General features: G+C 47.1%; 1 protein-coding gene across 2 annotated transcripts in view; it reads left to right on the top strand.

Moving 5' to 3' along the window:
* Nucleotides 1–22,739, top strand: part of PPP1R16B (protein phosphatase 1 regulatory subunit 16B) — a 93,798-nt gene that overhangs the window by 21,348 nt on the left and 49,711 nt on the right. For both annotated transcript variants that reach the window (XM_058679785.1, XM_004585806.2), the window contains exon 2: nucleotides 3,678–4,028. In XM_058679785.1, the coding sequence (XP_058535768.1) occupies nucleotides 3,779–4,028 (250 nt within the window). In that variant the 5' untranslated portion in view covers nucleotides 3,678–3,778. The remainder of the gene's footprint in view (nucleotides 1–3,677; nucleotides 4,029–22,739) is intronic.

Here is a 22,739-nt window from a genome sequence, read left to right as displayed (position 1 = left end):
AGCACTGACACCATATGCTGGGGCGGGGGGGGGGAACTGGAGCACTCCTTCTTTGCTGGAGGGAGCCATTCCAGAGGACAGCCTAGCGGTTTGCTTTGAAACCTAAACCTACAATTTGCAGTGATTCCCATGATTGCATTGACCCCTGAGAAGGGAAAGGGGAAGTTCGCACAAACACTGTGCATGAGCGTAATAGCCCCAAATTGGAAATAACCCCGATGTGCCCCGATGTGAGTTTTCTGGGGGCTCATCCACAAACCAGAATAACACTATTCCTGAAGGGAATGAAGCAGTGATACGTGTGACAAGTTGCCTGAGACCCAAGGGGAAGATGCTGAATGCAAAAAACCAACTCTCCAAGGTCACCTGCTGTCTGACTCATCTGCGATGTTTTTGAGATGACAGGGTTCTAGAGATGGAGAACAGATCAGTGCTTGCCAGGGGCAGGGCAGGAGTGGGTTGGGAGGGGGCGTCTCGGGAAGGATGTGATTATAAAAGGGGAACGGGAGGGATGCTTGAGGTCACGGAACCCTTTGTGTCTTGCTTATGATGATGAATGTGTTGATAACATCAAATGAAACAAAACATGCATACAAACAAGTCGTAAGTAATGCTGATACTTCCAAATAATCAGGAATGTAAAGCTGAAGCCCTCTGAGGAGGCTGGGAAGACGGTGTCTGTGTGCACCCCTGGCTGTCACATTGCACAGCAGTTTTCCAGCTGTTACCATTGAAACCAACTGCATCGAATGTGTTGGGATCTTTCTGTATTGTTGCAGCTGCATGAGAACCTGCAGTGATCTCAAGAGAAAAAGTTTAATTCATTAAACTTTCAAAAACACATAGCAAGGTATTCAAAAGAAAAATTGGAACCAAACCAAGCAAGAGGCAACCTAAGTCAGTCAGCTTGCTTCTTAGCTGTTGGCTTATTTATACTTAACGTCATGCCCATTTGGACCTCTGGACCTCTTTTCTGAGAGCACTGCCAAGCAAGCCCCTTCCCCATTCTGCCTGTTTCCCCTCAGGCTTGGAGCTGGGAGAGAATAGAAGAGCCACCTGGTTCACCTTGAGCTGCTGAAGGTCCAGGCTAACAGAGAGTCCTAGTCTTCGGTGTCCAGAGGAAAGGTGGTCCACAGGATGAGAGGAAGTGGGGACCCCCACAATTAACAATCATTTCCTGAAGCCAGGGCCATCCTGATCTCTGCTGGGACCTGGGCCAGTCTTGCCTGTGTCCAGCAGCCCACAGCCAGCCATGCATGCTGGTTCACAGATGTGCTGTGCTTGCATTTCCCAGCCCTTCCTCCTCCAAATGTGCCTCTCTTTGCCATTAGGTGAGCAATTACTTCTAACCAGTCCTTGAACATTCTGCAAACTGAGGAAGGTGGACCCAACAGGAGTGCCCAAAGAGAAGTCGAGTCCTCAGAAATGTATCTGACATGTAGTTTAATCCCCTTGCATCCTATGCATCATGGGCTGCGAGTTGCTATGGAGATAGAGAGCTGGGACTAGCAGGAGACCAGACGATGTAACATACTACGACAGTTCTACCCAAAGTGAGGTCCAGGAACCCCATGAGAAATCCTGAAAACTATTTTTAAAAATCTACAAGGCTCAGACTGTTGTCCTGCCTTTCAGTTAAATAAATCTTAAGAGGCCAGTGTTATGGGATAGCAGACAAACTCATCTACAGCACCAGCATCCCACATGGGCACTGGTTAGCATTCCAGCTGCTCTGCTCCTACCCAGTCCTCTGCTAATGTACCTAGGAAAGCAGAAGATGGGCCAGGTGCTTGGACCCCTGCCACCCAGTAGGAGAACCAGAAGAAACTTCTGGCTGCTGGCTTTTGTTTGGCCCTAGCCATTATGGTCATTTAAAGGAGCGAACCAGTGATGAAGGATCTGTGTCTCTTTGTCTCTCCCTCTCTGTGAATCTGTCTTTCAAAAATAAAATAAATATTTTTATTTTTAAAAGAAAGATTTATTTTATTTTTATTGGAAAGGCAAATTTACAGAGTGGAGAAACAGAAACATCCATCTGATGGTTCACTCTTCAAGTGGCCACATTGACCAGAGCTGAGCCAATCTGAAACCAGGAGCCAGGAGCTTCTTCCAGGTCTCTCACATAGGCATGGATACAGAATCTTAGGGCTTTGGGCTGTCCTCTCCTGCTTTCTCAGGCCACATGCATGGAGCTGGAAGGGAAGCAGAGCTGCCGGGACATGAACTGGTGCCTGTATGGGATTCCATAACACATGCAAGGCGAGATTTAGCCATTGAGTCATCGTGCTGGGCCCAAAGTAAATAAATGTTTAAGACTCCCCCCGTCCCCCCAAAAAAGCCCCTCAGTTAAGATGTCTGCATCCTACATGGAAGTTTCTGGGTTCAGTTCCAACTCCGGCTTCCTGCTAATGCCAGCCCTGGGAGGCAGTGATGGCTCAAGTCACTGGGTTCCTGCCATCCAAGAGAACAAGACCTGGATGGTGTTCTGGGTTCCCAGTTTCAGTCTGAACATTGTGAGCATTTGAGAAAGAACCAACAGATGTGGTGTCTCCATTCTGTAGCAATGTGATAACCTAAAACGTATTTTAATAGACTTACAAAAATATAGTGGAACAATACTCTCACATAAAACTTTTGGATGAAAAATGCCCTATTTTCCAAAACAAAAAACAATTAATGAGAAAAGTGGTACTACTTATAAACTTTTGCTGGATTCAAGTGTCTATTTGCACATTTAATCTGTTGCAATAGCAGCCCCTGTGAGATAAAGCAGGTGAAAAAGGTTAGCAATTTCTTAGTTATATAAACAGTCTTAACCTTGTGGACTTCTTGAAACAGTCACTGGGATTTCCTGCGGGCTTCCTGGGCCTCACTTTGGGAAGCAGTGAAGTAGCATGTTATATCCTCTGGTCTGTTTCTATCTCCATAGCGACTAGCAGCCCATGATTAGAGGGACTTAAGTTAGTGTCAGATACTCCTATTTCTGAGAACTCAGCTTCTCTTTGGGCACTCCTGTAGCCTCTAAAATATCTGGGTTATGCAGTCCCCACCATGGATAATCCTCCAGAGGCCACCTCTGTTCTAGCACCCACGTACCAAAACCGTTAGATTATGCTGGCTTTATTCCAGGGAACTATGCAAAGTTCATAGAAAAATGGAGTTAAAGGATTACTTTATTTCCATAATTTTCCCCAAATCCATACATTCTTTTTTTCATAATGTATATATTTGCAAACATTTTGAAGCACTATCATAGACGTGGATTCCAAATGTTGTTTGCACCCAAATGAACTTAGTTTTTAATTCCATTTCCCACAAACATTTTGAGGCATGCAGGAGACATGGTGCCTGGCAGGTGGGTGTGGCTTGGCGTGCTTTCCCAGCTTTCTGCTCCAGTGAAATTTTTCTGTGCTGCCCAATATGGCGACTGCCAGAAGCTGAGCAGGTGGCCGCTCTGCACCGGGAATATGGCTAGTGCCACTGAGGCACTGGCCTATTTAACTTTGTTGTGCTGCAGTCAACTTACACACGAATATCCTTGTGTGGCTACTGGCTACCGCCTTCCATGGTATAGACAGATTTGTACTTTTGTTCAAGGATCACGGGAAAGAAGCTCCTAAAAGCACTGAGTTTTTAGGTCTGACCAGTGTGTCCATCTGTGTCTCTCTCTGCCACAGGCCCCACCATGAGGCTCCAGCCCCATTGGAGCCCCTGTGCTCCCCTGGCTCCCGGCACACTGTGCTAGCCCCCAGCCAGGGTGTGGCGAGGCGCAGCGGCCATGGCCAGCCACGTGGACCTACTGACGGAGCTGCAGCTGTTGGAGAAGGTGCCCACGCTGGAGCGGCTGCGGGCTGCCCAGAAGCGCCGGGCTCAGCAGCTGAAGAAGTGGGCGCAATATGAACAGGACCTACAGCATCGCAAACGCAAGCATGAACGGAAGCGTAGCACTGGCGGCCGCCGCAAGAAGGTGTCCTTCGAGGCCAGCGTTGCCCTGCTCGAGGCCTCTCTGAGGAACGACGCTGAGGAAGGTGGGTGTCCCCCTGTAGCTGGCCCGCGGACTGCACAGCCACCTTGGCCTCCCGTGCCTTCCAAGAGTTGCTGGCAGGTGCTGCATGGGTGGGGGCTCTGTGGAAAACAGCCCCGCCCAAGTTAGGAAGCGCCTGTTCCTAAGATAGGCTTTGGATTTATCTTAGGATGTTTGGAAAACAAGAATTCCAGGCCGTGGCTAATGAATCCCATAATAATTTTCCTTCCCTCCTACAAATGTTTACTGATAATCCACTTCCTGCACAGGTCGGTTGTGGGCACTGTGGTGAGCAGTCCGATGGGTCTGGTGTCTGTGGCAGGCCCCTCCTCTGCAGCAGTCCACAGGCGGCTGTACCCTCCCCTCCGGGAATGTCTTTCCTGTTAGCCTTCACTCAGGTGCAAAGGATGTAGGCTGCGGAGTCAGGGTGGCTTGGGTCTGAAACTGGCTTTGTCAGTTCCCTGGGGACCTTGGCAAAGAGACCAGCTCCCTGTCCTTAGTTTCCACTTTTCTGGAATGGGGCTAATGATGGCTGCTGCCTCAAGGGCTTGCTGTGAATGCAGCATTAGGTAACACCTGCCAAGTTCTTGGCTGTGGGCCCTCTTGTCCAGTAAGTGATGGTGAATAGAATTTGTTTAATTGGACTATTTCATCTCATTACTGTATTTTATCCCATCACATTTGTGTTGTTGTAAAATTGTCCATCAAGTCAAGAAACATAGACAAATATGCACAAGGCTGAGAGCCTTGTAATAATACCCATTTCACAGATGGGAAAACTGAGACCCAGAGAATTCAGAACCTTGACTGTGATGGCAGATCAGGATCAGAAACTCTAGACTCCTAGGTCAGGTTCCCAGCAAGGTCATGATTGGAGGATTGGTGACTCAGCCAAAGCCCTCTGTCCTGGACATGTTCCGGGTGGCAGGTGGGGTTAGGAGTGGTTGGAGGGTGTCATTGTACAATTGAGGTTTGGGCTCTGGCTTTGCCTCCATCAGCAGCTTCTGATACTCCCCACCGCCAATGCAAGGTCTTTCTGGCTGTCCCTGGAGAGGCCCCACTGTGCTCACTTTGCAGACACATGGTGCTAGGCAGAGAGAGAACTGAGGGGTGGTGTTGCTTACAGCACAAGAGGGTGCGGAGTGTTACAGGCTCAGCTGCTTAGTTTGAAAATCCAACATCTGAAAGGCTCCCAAATCCTAAACTTTCCAATCCACAAGTGGAAAATTCCATACCTGACCTCACGCGACAGGTGGCAGTCAGCATGTGGGTGTGCTGGGAGTGCCGTGTAGATTCACTTTCCAGTTATGTGGAAAAGGTGGATACTAAACCTAAATGAATTCCCCTTAGTTTCCTTTCTCAAGATACCTCATCATATATGCAATATACTAAACTTAAAAAAAAATACCCAGACACTTCTGGGGTGAGGCATTTAGGATAAAGATGATGAGGCTTTATTGCCCTTCCTCTTCAGGATCTAGAGCTTTCTGTCCAGCACAATTCCACTTACACACTTGTTCCATAGTCCTTGAGGAAATGCGGGACCTCACTCAGCTGGAGACAGTTGAGAACATGAAATCCCCGGCTGGGGACATGGCCCTGCAGACCTCTTCACGGGGGACTGAGCGGGTGACATGGCAACCCTGACCCACTCAGGGGGCGACTCGCGATGCGGTGTTACTCTGGCAGGGGTGGCGTCTCTGCAGCTGTACCCTCCACCCTCTGTCTGTCCTCTCTTCCCTGACACGGGCTTCTCAGAGGCTGTGGACTTCAGACCTTGGGGGGTCTGGGCTTCTCTAGCCCTGTCTGTGATCTTAACAACTTGGTTCCTCTCTCTGGGTCTAGTTTTCTTTATGTTTTGAAGATTTATTTTTATTGTAAAGGCAGATTTACAGAGAGAAGGAGAGACAGAAAGATATTACATCCGCTGATTCACTTCCCAAATGGCCAGGGTTTCAGTTGTTCCGGTTGGTTGGTTGGTTGGTTGGTTGCATAAGCAATGACCTCTGGGTAAGTTATTCTACAATTTTCTTTTTTTCCCCCAACACTGTATCTTAGAGACATTTCCATGCCAGACCGTGTCTACAATGTATCTACAGCCTTCCTTTTAGCTTCTGTGTAATAGTCCATAGATAGAATGGATCCATCCAAATATTGAGCCAGTTTCTGATTGATGGTCAGGGTTTTACTTTTGCCACAGTGAACAGTTTTGTGCACACAGGCAGGTGTTGATCTGGGACATGTGTAGAAAGTGAAAGAGTTGTTTAGAAGGATATTTATACTTGAATGAGAAAAGTTCTAGAACCCATGGACTGTCCCTTGCGTGCTGGAGACAGGCAGGCAAGAGTGGGTCGGGCCAGAGCACTGTGCTCTTTGCTGGGCTGTGAAGGTGGGTGAGGGGGTGCTCCTGGCATTCAGGCACTGCTGCCTGGGGCTGGGGGTGAGGCTGCCATCAGTCAGTCTCGGGCTTTGCTTGACTTTCTGGCGGCCTGACAGTTGGCTGGGAGCAGCTTCTGGTTACTGGTGGAGTTGGTGCTGGGAGGCTGCTGGGGGTGTCAGCTCCCAGTGGGATGGGAGCGTGGGGCAGCAGCTCCCCCACTCTTTGAGTTCACAATATTCTGAGTCAGTCTCCCTCTGCATCCCAGTTGAGTGGGAGTTTTCCCGAGAGACAGCAAGTGGAGAGCTCACCTAATTTCTCCCTCTGGCCTGCATTACCTTTAGGCTGATGTCCTTGACCTGACCCACCTCTCATGACTCCCCCCCATGCTCCAGCTCCTCCCAGCTACCCCTACTCCCCATACTCCATTCTCCCACCTTCCCAACTTCATACACATGGTTCCCTCTGTCTGAAACACTGGCTAGCTCCTGTGGCTCTTTCAGTTTCAGTCTCCTGTGACCTTCCCAGGGAGCCATCCTGAGCCGTTTTGGTACCCCCCCTGCATCCCTAGTTGGAGTAGACTCCATTCCTGCATCCTGCCGTGTGATGTATCCTGTCACCATGCCCCTCTTGAAGCATGCCTGGTTTGCTGGGATGGATGCTGGTGCTGAGGAGACGGGTGTGCTCACACACATGTTTTCATCCCTCTCAGGCAGCTGCCCGGGCATGGGACACTTCTATGTTCCATTGCAAGCCTTTCTGTTTTCCAGAATGGCTGCAAGCTGTCTTGGTCTTGAATCCCATTTTATAGCAGAGGAGTTTGCAGCTCGTAGAGGCCTGGTCACCTGCCAAGCCCTGTAGCGCTGAAGTGTCCAACCCAGGATTCAAACCCAGATCCATTGTTACGAGTCAGACATTTCCTGCTTTTTTGTTTGTTTGTGTTTTGTTTTTCCTCTGGGAAACAAGAGGACTCCTTGCCCCTTGTTCGTGGGTCTGATCTGTGTTTCTTGGTGCCCTGGTGCCTCCCTCTGCTAGCATCCTCATCCTTTTGCTTTGGGGACCCCCCTCAGGGGAACCCTTTATTTCCTGTAACTGCTGTGACCCACTGATTGGATGTTAACTTGTTATGTTTTCTCTCAGTATGTAAGATTTTCTTTATGGAAACTTTGTTCACATGCAAAAACCAAGAAGTCAAACACAGAAATTCAGGTTTCATGCTGAAGGTTTTCAAAATTGGTTTTGAAAAGCAGTGGAAACTTGAAGTGAAATATTATGCAGAAACCCAATATGTAAAATTGAGAACGGAGCTGTTCTGGTTGAGGTCAGCTTGGAGTGACTGCAACCAGGTCCCCTCGTGCCCCTGGCAACCTCTGTTGACCCCAGGCATGTCGCGGCCACCTGGGCTCTGCGAGTCACCTCTGAAAGCAGTAGCTGCTGCAACAGTGACAGCTCTGCCTTTGACATTGGGTGATTTTTGAAAAGGGAAGTTCTACTTCTTCTAGTTATAAAAATAACACATCCGGGTTGTAGAAGAAAAACATAAAAGCACAGAGAAGAAATATTAAGAAGAAAATAAAATTACTGAGCTGCAACAGCCACTGCTAAGATTTTTGCTATTGTTTTATTATAGGAACAAATGAAACTGTCACTGCCTTTGTTCCTCATCTGAGTATTATTTAATCAAGGGACAATTTGCAAAGTTCTTGAGGCAGTGGTCCTTAACCTTTCTGATCTCTGAGCTTCTCAGAGCTTTTGTTTAGCTGGATTCTACCCAATGATATTTACTGTATTAGAAATTGAAACTGTGGAATTAAGTATCTCTTTATTATCCATCAAATCATCATAATAAACTCATTAGCTGTTGCACTAATTATGTATTGTTGCTTAGAAGATGAGCTGAGCATTCAGTAGCTTACAACAATTCACATTTACCGTTTCACCTAATTGCTCTGGCTCAGGAAGCCAGAAACAGCCTCCTAGGGGGTTGGAAGGATTGTGGTCACCTTTAGGTCTAACTGGGGGTTGGGGGTTCTCTTCCAGGATGGCTGCTGTCATGGCTCTAGGCAGGAGGCCTCAGTTCTCCTGCCTGAGAGCTGCTTCTTTCAGAGGATGTGGTCTGAGAGATGGCGGGGGCTGCAGTGCCTTTTGTGACCTGGTCTTAGAAATCAAAGATTGTCCCTTCTGCCTTGTTCTATTCATTAGACTGAGTGTAGCCTACAACAGAATGCCCTCCCTTGAAGGGAGAAGCATATGCAGATATATCTTAAATTTTGTGACATTTCTTTATCTTCCTCTTCTCTGAATGACAGACAAACCAAGACAGAGAGAGACCACTTGACGTGTGTCTGCTGTGTTCAGGACTGAGTCAGGCCAATGCCAAGAGCCAGGAACTCCAACCAGGTGCCCCACATGGGTGGCAGGAAGCCATGTCTTGAGCCATCACTTGTAGCTTCCCAGGGTACACTAGAGCAGGAAGCTGGGTTGGAAATGGAGGGGCTGAGGCTTGAACCCCATCATTCTGTGACAGGATGCAGATGTCCCAGGTGATGAGTTAACCGCTGCACCAGACACCTGCCCCTGATGGGCATGTTTCAAAGCATCACGAGTTGGGAACAGCATTGTGGCACAGCAGTTAGAGCGGGCACTTAGAGGTGGGATGTAGGCATCTGTCCGAAGTTCACCATAGGCCAAACTTGCATCCCAGTTTGCGTTTTGAATGGTTCTTTTTACATATGCATCATGTTTTGGTCAATTAGAAAGTATTGGTTTACTGAATTCTGTGTATTTGAAATATTTCCATATATATTATAGAAACATAATTTCAACATCAATCTCATTGAAGATTCTTTAAGTACTAGAAAACTATAAGCTTTTAGTGTAAACTAAAATGATGGCTTGAGTAATACAGACTGGGAGAGCAGTCATCCTTCCTGTGTGCGTCTCAATTTATCACACAGCATATTCAGAGGACATGTGCTCAAAGATTGAGACTTAATAAAGTTAATACATTTTATTGTTGCATCAAGGACATTCTTAAGGGACATTGGTATTGATTTTTTTCTATATTTGCTGCATATCTAAGGCAGTGAATCATCAGTGACTGCTCATATAGTTGGGTGCAGCTGGATCGGTTCTGTTCAAGATGCAATAGTTGTACCTACCATTGCTTTTGCACTGTGAGTGCAATTCAAATAGCTAGATGTAAATAACATCTTAGTATTATTATGAAAATAGGGTTTTAAATTGGAAGAAAATACTTTTGCAGGCAGAGAAAGAGAGAGAGAGAATTTCTTTCCATTAGTTCATTCCCTAAATGTCTGTAATGGCTGGAGGTAGACCCAGCTGAAGGCAGGAACCAGCAGCCCATTCCAGGTCTTCCACATGGGTAGCAGGACCCGGTTACTTGAGCCATCATACTCTGCCTTCCAGGCTCCCAGTGTCTGTATTACCAGGAGGCTGGATTTAGGAGCCAGAGGCAGGAGTTGAATCCAGATACTCTGACAGAGGATACAAGCATCTCGACTTCTAAGCTAAATGCCCACCCATAGAAATAATTTTGATCTGAATACCCTGAAAGGATTTCTACGATCATTTTGAGAAGCACTGGTTCAGTAGCCAGGGAGACATAATGCAATACCTTGAGTCAGCAGCCATGGGGAATTGTGACCACCCTGTGTGCCCAAAAAGGCAAGCCAAGGAAGGGTGAGCCTGCTGGCATCTCTAGCGGATACCTTATGGCGAGGGCTACGAGTAGGAGCAGGGAGGCGCCTCCACTCTACACTCCTGGCACGCTTCAGTCTCCCTTTTGTCCCTGAATCCAACCAGAGAGCAGAGTACAAGGAAGCTTTCAATATGGTCCACGTGGACCCCTAGAGAAGAATGAACCTGGGGGGACAGATGAGGAAGGTGGTGACCGCCTGTCTTCAATTGTTTATGTCTGCGTACAGTATATGTGTATATTTAGAACATTTTACCTTAACATTCACATGTCAGTTCAACTAGGGATCGTGTAAACACTTTGAAGCCCCTCAACAAAATAATGATACAACCGGACTGTGGTGGGATGCCAATGTGTAGGTGGTAATGTTGGGGTAGAGTGTCCCTGTGCAGGTGATTTGGGTTGAACCTGAGTGTGGAGAAATTGGGAGGAACTGTATGCAACGACTGCGATGGGACTGAGCTTGTGTGTTTGAGGACAGAAAGAAGCTGGGATGGGGAAGGATGGCCGGCAGAGGGGTGGCCCAGGGCCGCAACACACTGTTATTGGGCACCTGAAACTTGGACAGCAAGTCTGCTTTGATTTGACTGAGTTGAGAAGCGCTGGGCAGATTTTGAGAGGGGACTCCTAGGAGGAGAGAGGAATTCCAAGCAGATGCTGATGCTCCTGGCTGCTGAGTGGAGGGGAGACTGTTTCTGTTCTCAGCGGGGCCTGAGTGGAGCACAGAGGCCTTGCAGGTCTGGCAGTTGTGGAGAGGCAGAAAGGAGGAAATCGAAGTGCAGGGGTGAGTATCAGGTGAGGACAGGAGGGAGCTGATGGTGACGCCGGGATTTTTGGCTGGAGGACCCAGGTGGATGATGTTGCCATATTTTGAGACTAGGAAGCATGGGGTAGGAGGGAGGATTTGGAGAGAGTCAGGAGTTCTGTGGGACTGTGCAAGGTGACATGCTCCTGTGGCATCCAAGAGGAGCCCCACAGGGAGGCAAGTGAACACGTGAATCTGAGCTCACGGGGATGTCAGGGACCCAGGTTACACTTGTGAAGTCATCGGCATGCAAATGTGATCTTTCCAAAGCCAAGGGACTGCATGAGCTATTTAGGAAACAGGGATAGATGGAATGAGAAGAGGCCCCAGGAAAAAGCCCATAGCTGTTTCACGTAAAGGCAATATGAAGAGAGTAAAGGGGGGCTGTACCACCTGCGTCCCATATGGGCAGTAATGTGTGTACTGGATACTCCACTTTGGCTCCAGCTTCCCTGCTGGAGTGACCTGGGAAAGCAGAAGGAGATGACTCAGTACTTGGGCCCTTGAAATCCACATGGCAGAGGCTCCGGGCTCCTGTTTTTGACCTGGCCCAGCTCCAGGCATTGTGGCCATTTGGAGGATGAACCAGTAGATAGAAGATCTATGTCCATTTGTGTGTGTGTGTGTGTGTGTGTGTGTGTGTCTAATTCTAGCTTTCCCAAGAGACTTCTGTGTTTCCTTTTAGTTAAGCATGTGTTGCTTACGCAGTGGCACATTATTCTATCAGGGTGCTACAATATGTTGTTGATGTTGTTGTTGTTGTTGTTGTGATCGATGTGGCTGTTATGAAATGATGTCAATCCGAAAAACAGTAATATTATTTCAACCAAAAAAAAAAAAAAGAATGATACTCACTCTGTCTGTTCCTCTATCACTCTGCCTTTCAAATAAATAAATCTTAAGAACAAAAAACAAACAAAAAAAAACAACAAAAAAAGAAAGAGTGAGTACTCAAAAGCAGATCAATTGTATGTAGATAAACACTAGTGCTACGGGTCCCCATAACGTCTTTGAGCTCTCTCCAGAGGATACTGAGAGATCCCTGCTTGTGGCCTGGGAAAGCAGTCGAGGACGGCCCAAAGCTTTGGGACCCTGCACCCGCGTGGGAGACCCAGAAGAAGGTTCCTGGTTCCCGGCTTCGGATCGGCGCAGCACCAGCCATTGCGGTCATTTGGGGAGTGAATCATCGGATGGAAGATCTTCCTCTCTGTCTCTCCTCCTCTCTGTATATCCGACTTTGTAATAAAAATAAATCTTAAAAAAAAATCATAAAAAAATTTTTTTTGATAAAGTGTTTGGCCATAGGTTTGGTCATTCACTTAGGATAGATTCCCAGAGGATACAAACATCTAAAGGTTCTGTTGTAAACTGCTCAAACAGACCCGACTCTCCACTGTCTTCCACATCTGCGCTAGATGATGGGACCAGAGACATACCTTGCTGCTGTTTGGGAAAATCTTGTCATCTTAATTTACCTAAAGTTGAGATAGTCCGGATTGAATACTAGTCTCTTTCTCTGAATTGTCTATTTTTTTTTAAGATTTATTTATTTTTAATTGGAAAGGCAGATATACAGAGAGGAAGAGAGACAGAGAGGAAGATCTTCTGTCCAATGGTCACTCCCCAAGTGGTCACAACAGTTGGAGCTGAGCCAATTTGAAGCCAGGAACCTCTTCTAGATCTCCCACTTGGATGCAGGGTCCCAAGGCTTTGGGCCGTCCTGTACTGCCTTCTCAGGCCACAAGCAGGGTGCTGGATGGCAAGCAGGGCCACCAGGACTAGAACCGGCGCCCATGTGGGATCCCGGCATGTTCAAGGTGAGGACTTTAGCGGCTAGGCCACAGCGCTGGGCCCTGAGTTGTCAGTTTTTGAATTATTTTTTTTCTACTGGTATATTTCTTTCTCTTATTGATTTTAGTGATTGTGTTTCAGTAGTAGAGTATTATGTTTTAAATCTCTGGAAAATTAAATGTAAAATGTTTTTCTTTGGTGCAAAATTGTTGGAAATCTGTGTGGGTTTTTTTTGTCAATATACATTGTTTCATGAACTTTTTCAAGAATCCACGTGTGCATAAATTTCAAAACTTTTTGCGTAAACTTTCGATTTTATTTCTTCATGGACATTTTGAAGTACCCTTATAAATTAGTGTGTGCAAGAGGAGACTGAGCAAGATGTAGAAAAAGGAGAGAATGACATTGGGTGGAGAGATGTCAACCCTTTGATTTCATGAATGGTTCATGTATTTTCTGCAACAGGTATATATTGTGTGTATTTGCTTTAACATTTTTAAATTTTGAGGTGCAGAGAGATAAGTAGACACACAGAGTGAGAGAGAGAGAGAGATGCTCCCATCAACTGTTGCGTTTTTCAAGTGTCCTCAGTGGCTGGACTGGACCACACTGAGGCTGGCTTCCAGAACTCGGTCAGGATTCTCATGGGGATGTCAGAGACCCAACCCCCTGAGTCATTGGCTTGCCGACTCCCAGGATGTATATTAGCAGGAAGCTGGAATTGGGAGTGGAGCCAAGGATATAGGCATCCCAAGCATTTGTCTTAATCTCTAGATCAAATGCCGTCTGGGAGTTTTTAGTTTATCTGTAGTCAGACCTAATGATAGTTTCTCTTTTTTTCCCAAAGCAGGGGTCAGAAAGCTACAATTTGTGGAAAATACAGGACAGAAATTAGATAAATGAGGTAACAGTTCTGAAAGGTAGGGCCTGCCTCCCCTGGGCTATATGTGGCCGTAGTGTGAGTTGAGCATTTCTGATCATTCATTCCATGAAGGACCAAAGACATCACATTACAGTGTACCTTCATCTCCTTCTTTGGGCTCCAGACTTTGACTTGATCCAACCCTGGCTGATAGGACAGTTTGGGGGAGGTAATCAGTGGATGCCTTTTAAATAAATAAATAAACTAATAAGCCACAAAAAAAAAAAAAAAAAAAAACCAACAACCACCCACCTTCTGCTTTGTGATTTGGCTCAGAGTATTACCTGTCTAGGGAGATTTCTCAGACTATCCAGGCACAGTCAATCTTTGAACAATCTCCATCTTTCTTCCTCTGCTTTTGTTGAAACAGTCTCATTATGAGAAGTGATGATTACTTGTCCATCTGTTTATTGTCTAGTATTAATAAACAGAATACAAGCTTCGTGATGCAGGATGACAGTATTGTTTTTTGCTTACTGCTGTGTTTCCGTATGCCAACTATGGGAAGCATGTGATTGGTTTTTACTCAACTGAAAAGTGAGAACTTTGTGGCTTGAGAGATCATCCAGATTGTTTCACAAGAGTAAAACATATGAAAATTATTGGAGGAGAGGGAATCAGCAGTATTGTGCTGTAATGGGTTAGGCCACTGCCTACAATGCTGGCATTCTGTATGGGTGATGGTTCAAGTTCCAACACTCTGTCCAGCTCTCTACTGGTGTTCCTGGAAAGGCAGTGGAAGATGGACCAAGTGTTCGTGCTCCTGTATCGACATGGGAGACCTGGGAGGAAGCCCCTGGCTCCTGGCTTTGGCCTGGCCCAGCGCTGGTTGTTGTAACCATTTGGAAAATGAGCTAGCAAATGGAAGATCTCTCTCTCTCTTTTTAATCTTAACTTTCAAGTAAAATAAATGAATCCTTAAAAAAAAAAAGAGGGGGCACAAAAGAGAAAGTTTTGACTTGAAGGCCAAATCTTTTTTTTTTTTTTTTTTTTAGATTTATTTATTTTATTACAAAGTCAGATATACAGAGAGAAGGAGAGACAGAGAGGAAGATCTTCCGTCCCATGATTCACTCCCCAAGTGAGCCACAACGGGCCGCTGCGCGCTGATCCGAAGCCGGGAACCTGGAACCTCCTCCGGGTCTTCCACGCGGGTGCAGGGTCCCAATGCATTGGGCCATCCTCGACTGCTTTCCCAGGCCACAAGCAGGGAGCTGGATGGGAAGTGGAGCTGCCGGGATTAGAACTGGCGCCCATATGGGATCCCAGGGCATTCAAGGCGAGGACTTTAGCCGCTAGGCCACGCCGCCGGGCCCATAGGCCAAATCTTTCTACCATCTGTTTTTGTAAATAAAGTTTTATTGAAAAACAGCAGCACCCCCTCATTTACATGGCTGTGGGTACTGTCACCCTACATGGTAGGGTTGAGTTGTTGCCATAGAAACCACATGACCTACGAAGATGGAAGTTAGTCTTTTGCCCTGCATAGAAAAAGCTTGTCAACTCTGAAGTGTTTCCTCATTTAAGGTCTGTATTATTTTTATTTTCTTGTAGGTTTCTGTAACCTTATTATTTTTAAGAATTGGTTTCCTTTGAAAAGCAGAGCAGACGAGAGAGAGAGAGAGAGAGAGAGAGAGAGAGAGAGAGAGAGAGAGAATCTTTTATCCTTGAGTTCACTCCCCAAATGGCTGTAATAGCCAGGGCTGGTCCAGGAACCCAGACACCTGGGCCATTTTGTGCTGTTTTCCCGGATGCACTAGCAGGAACCTGGGCCAGAAGCAGAGCAGCTGGGACTTGAATGGAGGCTCTGATAGGAGATGCTGACACAGCAGCTTAAGGGGCTGCAGCACAATGCCAGCTCCTTGTGGCTTATTGAAGTAAACTAAACATGTAGTCTTTCTAGCGCTCCTCTTAGAATAATGGAGTAAATGAAAATCCATGTGTATTTGGTTCCCAAGCAGTTAGCCATCATCCAGCCTCCTACCCTTCGCCGTATGTTTGGAATGCTCACGCTGTGCGTTCTCATTGGTGGAGAAGCAACAGCCGCTCTGACCTGTCAGCTTTGGATCAGGGCTCAACACACAGCAGGACGAGACCCTTGGATATTTCAGTTATCTATATTTAAGACTGGCATGCTCAACTTTTCCTCCAAACCTAATGAATAAATCCTTCTAAAACCGATTGGTGTTATAAAAACCAATAAATTCATTTGTTGTTTTTTTTTTTAAAGATTTATTCATTTTATTATTACAGCCAGATATACACAGAGGAGGAGAGACAGAGAGGAAGATCTTCCGTCCCATGATTCACTCCCCAAGTGAGCCGCAACAGGCCGCTGCGCGCCGATCTGATGCCGGGAACTTGGAACCTCTTCCGGGTCTCCCACGCGGGTGCAGTGTCCCAATTCATTGGGCCGTCCTCGACTGCTTTCCCAGGCCACAAGCAGGGAGCTGGATGGGAAGTGGAGCTGCCAGGATTAGAACCGGCACCCATATGGGATCCCGGGGCTTTCAAGGTGAAGACTTTAGCCACTAGGCCACGCCGCCGGGCCCAGGAGGAATTCATTTGTTTTTAACAGCTGTATTTTTTTTTTATATATATATACTGAGTTTTTCTAACCAGACAAATGATATCCATGTGTATTGGGTGAGGATTTTTTCACACAGGATTCCCCCCCCCCCCGCCCCCGCAGTGCTGTTTGTTTCTTGAAAGGCTAATGTTGGGTTTTGTGTACTATTGTTTATCAAGCCACTCCACTGAGCTTGTCTAGGCTTTGGTTTCTCCAGTAGGCTCTCTGGCAGATCATGTGTTGACAGGAACTTTGCAGATGATAAGGTTTTTTGGTCACTGCAGTATTTCTGTGAGCCTGCAGGTACACTCCTATCCATATCTTATCTGCTCATCTCTTCTCTTCAAACCAGGGACTCCTGTTACTTGGAATAGTTCACAACATGTGGCTTTGAGAATGTGGAGTATCCTCCACGTTGCCTGCATCCTTGCTAAAAGTCTGATCTGGCTCATCCTGCAGTGCTGGTTACCTTACTCACCCTAATTGAGAGGGTCTGTGTGTCCAACCCCCCAAGTTACCGCTGGCTTTTTGAACAGCTGTTATTAACTCAACACATTGGACTTAGAATTAGATCCCAAAGCATGTTGCCCATCGGTGAACTATCTTCCCTATGCTTAGTTGTTTTAAAACTCTGTTACAGTATGTTCATCCTGTAGGAATACGGAAGTGCTGGCTGTATTTTCATGTGCTGGGCACATCAGTCACCCAGCACTCATTTAGAATGAGTATCAGGAATCTTCCTGGACATATCATTAATTAAGCAAAATGTCTTATTTATTTGAGACAGAGAGAGAGGGAGAGAGAGAGAGAAAGAGAGAGAGAGAGAGATCTTCCATCCGCTGTTTCACTACTCAAATGACCAGAACTGAGCCAGGCTGAGGCCAAGAGCCAAGAGTTTCTTCCAGGTCTCCCACATGGGTGCAGGGGCCCTAAGTGCTTAGCCTATCCTCCGCTGCTTTCCCAAGCACATTAGCATGGATCTGGGTTGGAAATGGAGCAGCTGGGACTAGAACTAGTGTCTGTGTGGGATACCAGCAGTGCAGGCAGTGGCTTAATTTACCGTGCAATGGTACCGGTCCTGACACCATTGATTTTTCATGTCACAGTCAAAGCTCTGAATTTATCTTTTTAAGCTTTGAGACAATTATCCACCTGCTCAGATAATTTTGGATTCTTGAATGATAAATTAGGACTTACGTGTCACCCATGACAGAAATTCAAGCTAACTTAAGCAAAACGGGGTTCATGTAGCTGAAAAGTTCATCGATGTCAGTTACAGGCACATGTGGATGCAGGGGACTACCAAAAATGGCTCTGCGTAGATGGCTGTCAGCAGCTTGAATAGAAATCCTACCTTCCAGCACGTCAATAGGAATAATTTACCTTTCCAGCAGTGTTGCAGGTTCACCAAGTCCCAGGATGGCATCTCATTGGCTCAGAGTCACTCTGCCTGTGTCTGAATCAGTCACAGTGGCCAGATGTTTTGCTTTTAGATCAGTTGCCCAAGAGGATTTTTTTTTCCAATGGTTGTATGGTAGCCACATGCTGAGTACGTTATAATGTGGCTAAGATGATCTAGTGAACTGCGGCTAGTCTGGAGGCTACTGTGTCAGAAACACATTCATACGTAGGCCATTATCTAAGTCCCTGATAGAACTGTTGAATAAGGCAAGGCCAGAGACAAAGTCAGAGGAGTCCCCCACCCCAGAGATTCCCTCCAAATAAATGGATCCTAGTTAGTCATCACTCATTGGGAATAGTGGTATGAGTGAATGAACTTAACTAGGACCTTTCTTGTAGTTGATATACAGGAATTGTAGGAAGGGTCTCTACTATTCAAACAAACAAAAACTTGGAAGACTTGTCTCTGAGTGTGAGATTACAGCAAGATGTGATGGATCAGAGGAGAGCTGCATGCACAGACATTCATGGGACAGTCTGGACAGTACCAGGCCAGCCCTGGTGGTTTGGCAGTGAGCAAGACAGCTTGTCAGGCCGTCTTGAAGACCACAGTGTCCCCTCAGAGAGTACAGTATTGACGTATTTAGCAGTGGGAGGATGGTATTTTAAAGAGCCTCACTGACAACAGCAGCTGTATAATAAGGAGGCTCAGGGGTCAGTGCTACTGAGATGTCTTCCAGGGAAGAAGACCCAGCGGCCAGCAACTTTGAAAATCACCCGCCTGTTGCTAAGGATAATCTGATTCCTGGGAGAGGCGACTCCGGCCTCTCTTGGCATAATGCCATTAAACACAATGATTATGTGTCTCCTTACGACCTTCTGATGGCCATTCTGCAGCCTGGCTGGGTCTGCCCACAAACACAGAGTAAGTTGACTGTGCTTAATGAATTACTGGCATGCAAGGCAGTTCTCATTCTCCATGTTAATGGCATTGCAGAAAGTGTGCGACTGCTCAGGAGAGCAAAAAATCACTCTGATGGGCTGGCCAGTCTTGGCCATTCGTGAGGGTGATACCATCCAAGGGTTCTGGAGAGATTCAGCCAGTAGGAGTTTTTTTGGATCCTTCCTAAACTCAAGCCACCAGACACCCAACCAGCATTTCCCCAGGATATTAATATGGAGATACAGAAAACTTGGGTCAGGTAATCATGAGGTCATTTGAAATTTCTGTCTTGTGAACTCATGGAGATCATTATTTCTGGCATAATTTATTCTTGCTTAGTTTCTAGGGACCATTATTTTCTTTCATTAAAAAAAATCTTAAAGAGATTCATTGGGTTTATTTAAAAAGCAAATTTTCAGAGGGAGAGATGGGGAGTGGAAAAGAGCAATCCGCTGGGCAGTTCACTGGCTGGTCTTGCCCAGGCTCCCTGGTGAAGTTGCTAAGTACAGCTCCATCAGCCAGCCATGGGATGTCTTGGCCTCGCTCTCTATGGCACTTCATCCAGCCTGTGCACTCAGGTTTTCAAGAAGGTACACGCCAGTCAAATCTCTGTCACAAGCACCTGTCAAGCCTTTGCTCGCATTCTATTTTCTGATGTCTCACTGGCTGAAGTGGGTCATGAAGCCAAGTTCAGGGTCACAGTGAGATGAGTCTATCCAAGCACCTGGGTACTGAAAGGCATGGCTCATCTGGGGGGCCTTATTCTGACAATCTACCATACGTTCTAGTAAAGCAGAATGATGACCTGGGGCATGCCACGTGGATCAGACGCTGTCCCTGGAGTGCTTGGATGTGCTGTGGACCAGGCCCTCTTGGCAGAGAACCCTGAGCCTTGGGTTGAGAGTGCAGAGTGGATGACCGACGTGGACTCCACAGCCACATCACAGGCAAAGTTGGCATTGACTGGAGAGTGCTACTATGCTTACTCCAAGAGCTCCGGCTTATTAGCTGCACAGCCACGGCAATGATATATACAATTTCATAATATTATGTTGAACCCTCCAATAATTGAGGTGAAAGTCTGGATCAATGTTGAAACAGAAGCAGGGATAGAAAAATAATCATCAGCCAGATGGAACAAATTACTTAGTTCACAAACGCAGTGTGCTCAGTAATAGGATCTTTCAAATTGAGGACACAGCAGGGGAAACACAATATAAAGGACTCCTCGTTGGGGAGACCCGATCCCTGGAGAGGGACAGGAGAACTTGCAGATTCAGAACATGAAATCAGACCCAAACAAAGCATCCATGTCCATCTTGTGACCTTGGATAGGTTCATGATTCTTTGGGACACAGGTACCTAACCTGTAAAGTGAAGAGAATAGTATGTAGTGTTGAGGGGCAAAGTTGTGCATGTGTAAAAAGGATGGACAACAAAGATAGTGTAGCTTTTACTATCATCTGCCATTGTTCTCATCTCCAGTAAGCCGGAGGCAAGGTTTACATGTCTTTCTTTTTACTAAGATTGTATTTATTTTTATTACAAAGTCAGATATACAGAGAGGAAGAGAGACAGAGAGGAAGATCTTCCATCCAATGATTCACCCCCCAAGTGAGCCGCAATAGCCAGTGCTGCGCTGATCCGAAGCCGGGAACCAGGAACCTCCTCCGGGTCTCCCACGCGGGTGCAGGGTCTCAAAGTCTTGGGCCATCCTCAACTGCCTTCCCAGGCCACAAGCAAGGAGCTGGATGGGAAGTGGAGCTGCCGGGACCACAACCGGTGCCCACATGGAATCCTGGGGCGTTCAAGGCGAGGACCCTAGCCGCCAGGCCACGCCGCCGGGCCCATGTCTTTTTTTTTTTAATTCTGTTCACCTCCATGGCCGTCACTGACTTCCATTTTGTCTGTAGGCTGGCACTGAGCAATGGAAGTATCCTCACTGTAGTCATTTACACTTTAGTTTTAAAATAAAGAGGCAACACTTTTTTTTTTTTTTAACAGCAGTTTCCCATTGTAAGTCGCTGGGAGGGACGCCTTGGACCTCCCAACATAGTGTTTGAGTTAAAGCTTGTTTGCATTAGGCAGCCCCTGTAGCGTCCCTAAAACAAACGGCTGTGCTGCCTGAAGACCTTCTGAGACCTTAGACCGCGTGGTGGCTGGTGTTTGCTGGTCTCCTTCAGTCAGTTCTTAGGGTAGCCACAGATATCCCTATTCATCCATTCACATCTTAGTTGACGTGAGCCATTTGAATATCTTCAACTCATCTTACTGACAAAAAGCTCTTTGAACCCCAAGTCCTTTCTATAAACAGTTGTCTGCATCCTTTTAGAATTAATGTAATCTGTTCCCTTGTGTTATTTAAAAAAGAAAACAGCACCCTAAAATATTTCCCAAAACTTCTCCCAAGTTACTTGGCACCTAACACCTTGTCAAGGAGACATGGTGGCCAACCTTCCCCTGGATGGGCTGTTGCCACAGTCATTCCTTCCGGCTCCTGACTTTCTTCTCCATTCGCTGCCCACGGACTCTGAAAATAACTTGTTTTCTGGCAAGGCTGGGATGAGATTCCTTATGATTTAATCAGATCCATAATGAAGCTCTCAGCTTTTGGGAGAAGGATCCTGAGAGGCAGGCTAGGTCGATTAGGGGCTGGGCCCTGGTGAGGGGAGGAGCTCTCTGCCTGATTGTCACTGTAAGAACCAGGAGAATGAGACAGGGCCCTGCCACTCACCCACAAGAATCCACCCCCTGGGGCTGGGACTCTAGGCTCTGCCAGCAGAATTCCATAGTGTGTGCCACGTGGGCTCTGCCTTCCCACACCCGGTAACCTAGACCAAAGGGCCTGAGCAGAGGCAGGACAACTCATTTCTAAATATAAGCTGTGAGTCAGCTTTTTATTGTGACAGCTAAAATGCCCAAGGGGAACATCTTAGGAAGGAGTGAGTTTATTGTCTTCCCTCCAGTTTTGGAGATTCACAGTCCAAGATGGGGGAGCTCCAGTTTTGATGGGGCTGGTGGGAAGCAGCAGAAGCAGGAAGCAGAGCAGGAAGCTAGGTGGGAAGTTGGGTTAAATAACCAACCCTCGCCAGAACCCTCCCCCCACTGCAGGGCAAGCCCCCAGACCCAAGGATCTTCCACGGGGCTCACCTTGTACCTGCCATTTGCAGGCCAAGGGTTCACCCTGATTCCATCAACCACTACAAGAAGGCTTTGCGATTTCGGTGTCTGCGTGTGTTGGGAGAGCCAGGTCTTGTTCACACCAGGTTTTGTTTACACGTTGACAAGGAGGAGACAGCTTCCTAGAGAAGCAGAGGGTGGGGACAGAAGTTCCCTGACCAAACCCAGGGTTCCCTTGAATGGTCCAGGCTGGTGCGAAATGAGAAGACAGCAGGGAGGGAGTGGAATGCTGGGTCGGGAGTGGCGTCTGAGTGGGCCACAGGGAGTTGCATAAGGACAAAGCAGGATAGGCCGTGAGGGAGGAGCTGGGGAGAGAGAGAGTGGCTGAGAAATAGACCAGTAGTTGGATAATGAGGCTCGGGGCCCCAAGTGGGAGGGAAGGAAGGAGGACGGTAGAAAACAGCCCCTGGCCTGGGGTGGATGCCATTCTGCGCTGCTCTCGCTGCTTCTGTTTTGCCATTTTTCTTGGGTCTTATTGGCAAGAAACACACTGAATGTGAGATGGACCCTGTTGGCTGTAGTCTGGGTTGTCATGAACCCATGACACGAAGCTCTCCGAGACACAGGCCGAGTTTGTGGCGGTGCAGGGGATGTGGTGTGGCTGGGTGAGCTTTTCCGCTTTGGGGAGAGGTCTTGCTTCTCTTGGCCCCTCTGCAGAGGGGTGAGGTTGTCTGCCACAAGTCCTGGTCAGATCACATCTGAGCTGCCTGCACTCCATCCTTACCTTTATCGTTTCCTTCTCCAGTTTTCTCATGAAATATGTACCACTAGCAAGCCCATTTTATAGGTGAGTAAACTGAGGCTTAGAAAAGTGTAGGGAATAGACAGAGCCAGAACTGTCTGACTTCCAAATGTGTACCCTAGACCTTTTGCCACAGTCACGGTTTCTCTCTCCTGAGACACTGACCTGCGCGCTCACCATGTAGCAGCACTTAGCAAGGTCTGGGCTTAGAAGACGAGCACAAGCCGATGTCCTGCTCCCGGAAGGAGCCTGAGAGATGAGCGCTCC

Source organism: Ochotona princeps, chromosome 22 (assembly GCF_030435755.1).
Source record: "Ochotona princeps isolate mOchPri1 chromosome 22, mOchPri1.hap1, whole genome shotgun sequence".
In the NCBI taxonomy this organism is placed as follows: Eukaryota; Metazoa; Chordata; class Mammalia; order Lagomorpha; family Ochotonidae; genus Ochotona; species Ochotona princeps.
The sequence above is the reverse complement of the archived record's forward strand: the minus strand, read 5'-3'. Positions and strand labels throughout refer to the sequence as shown.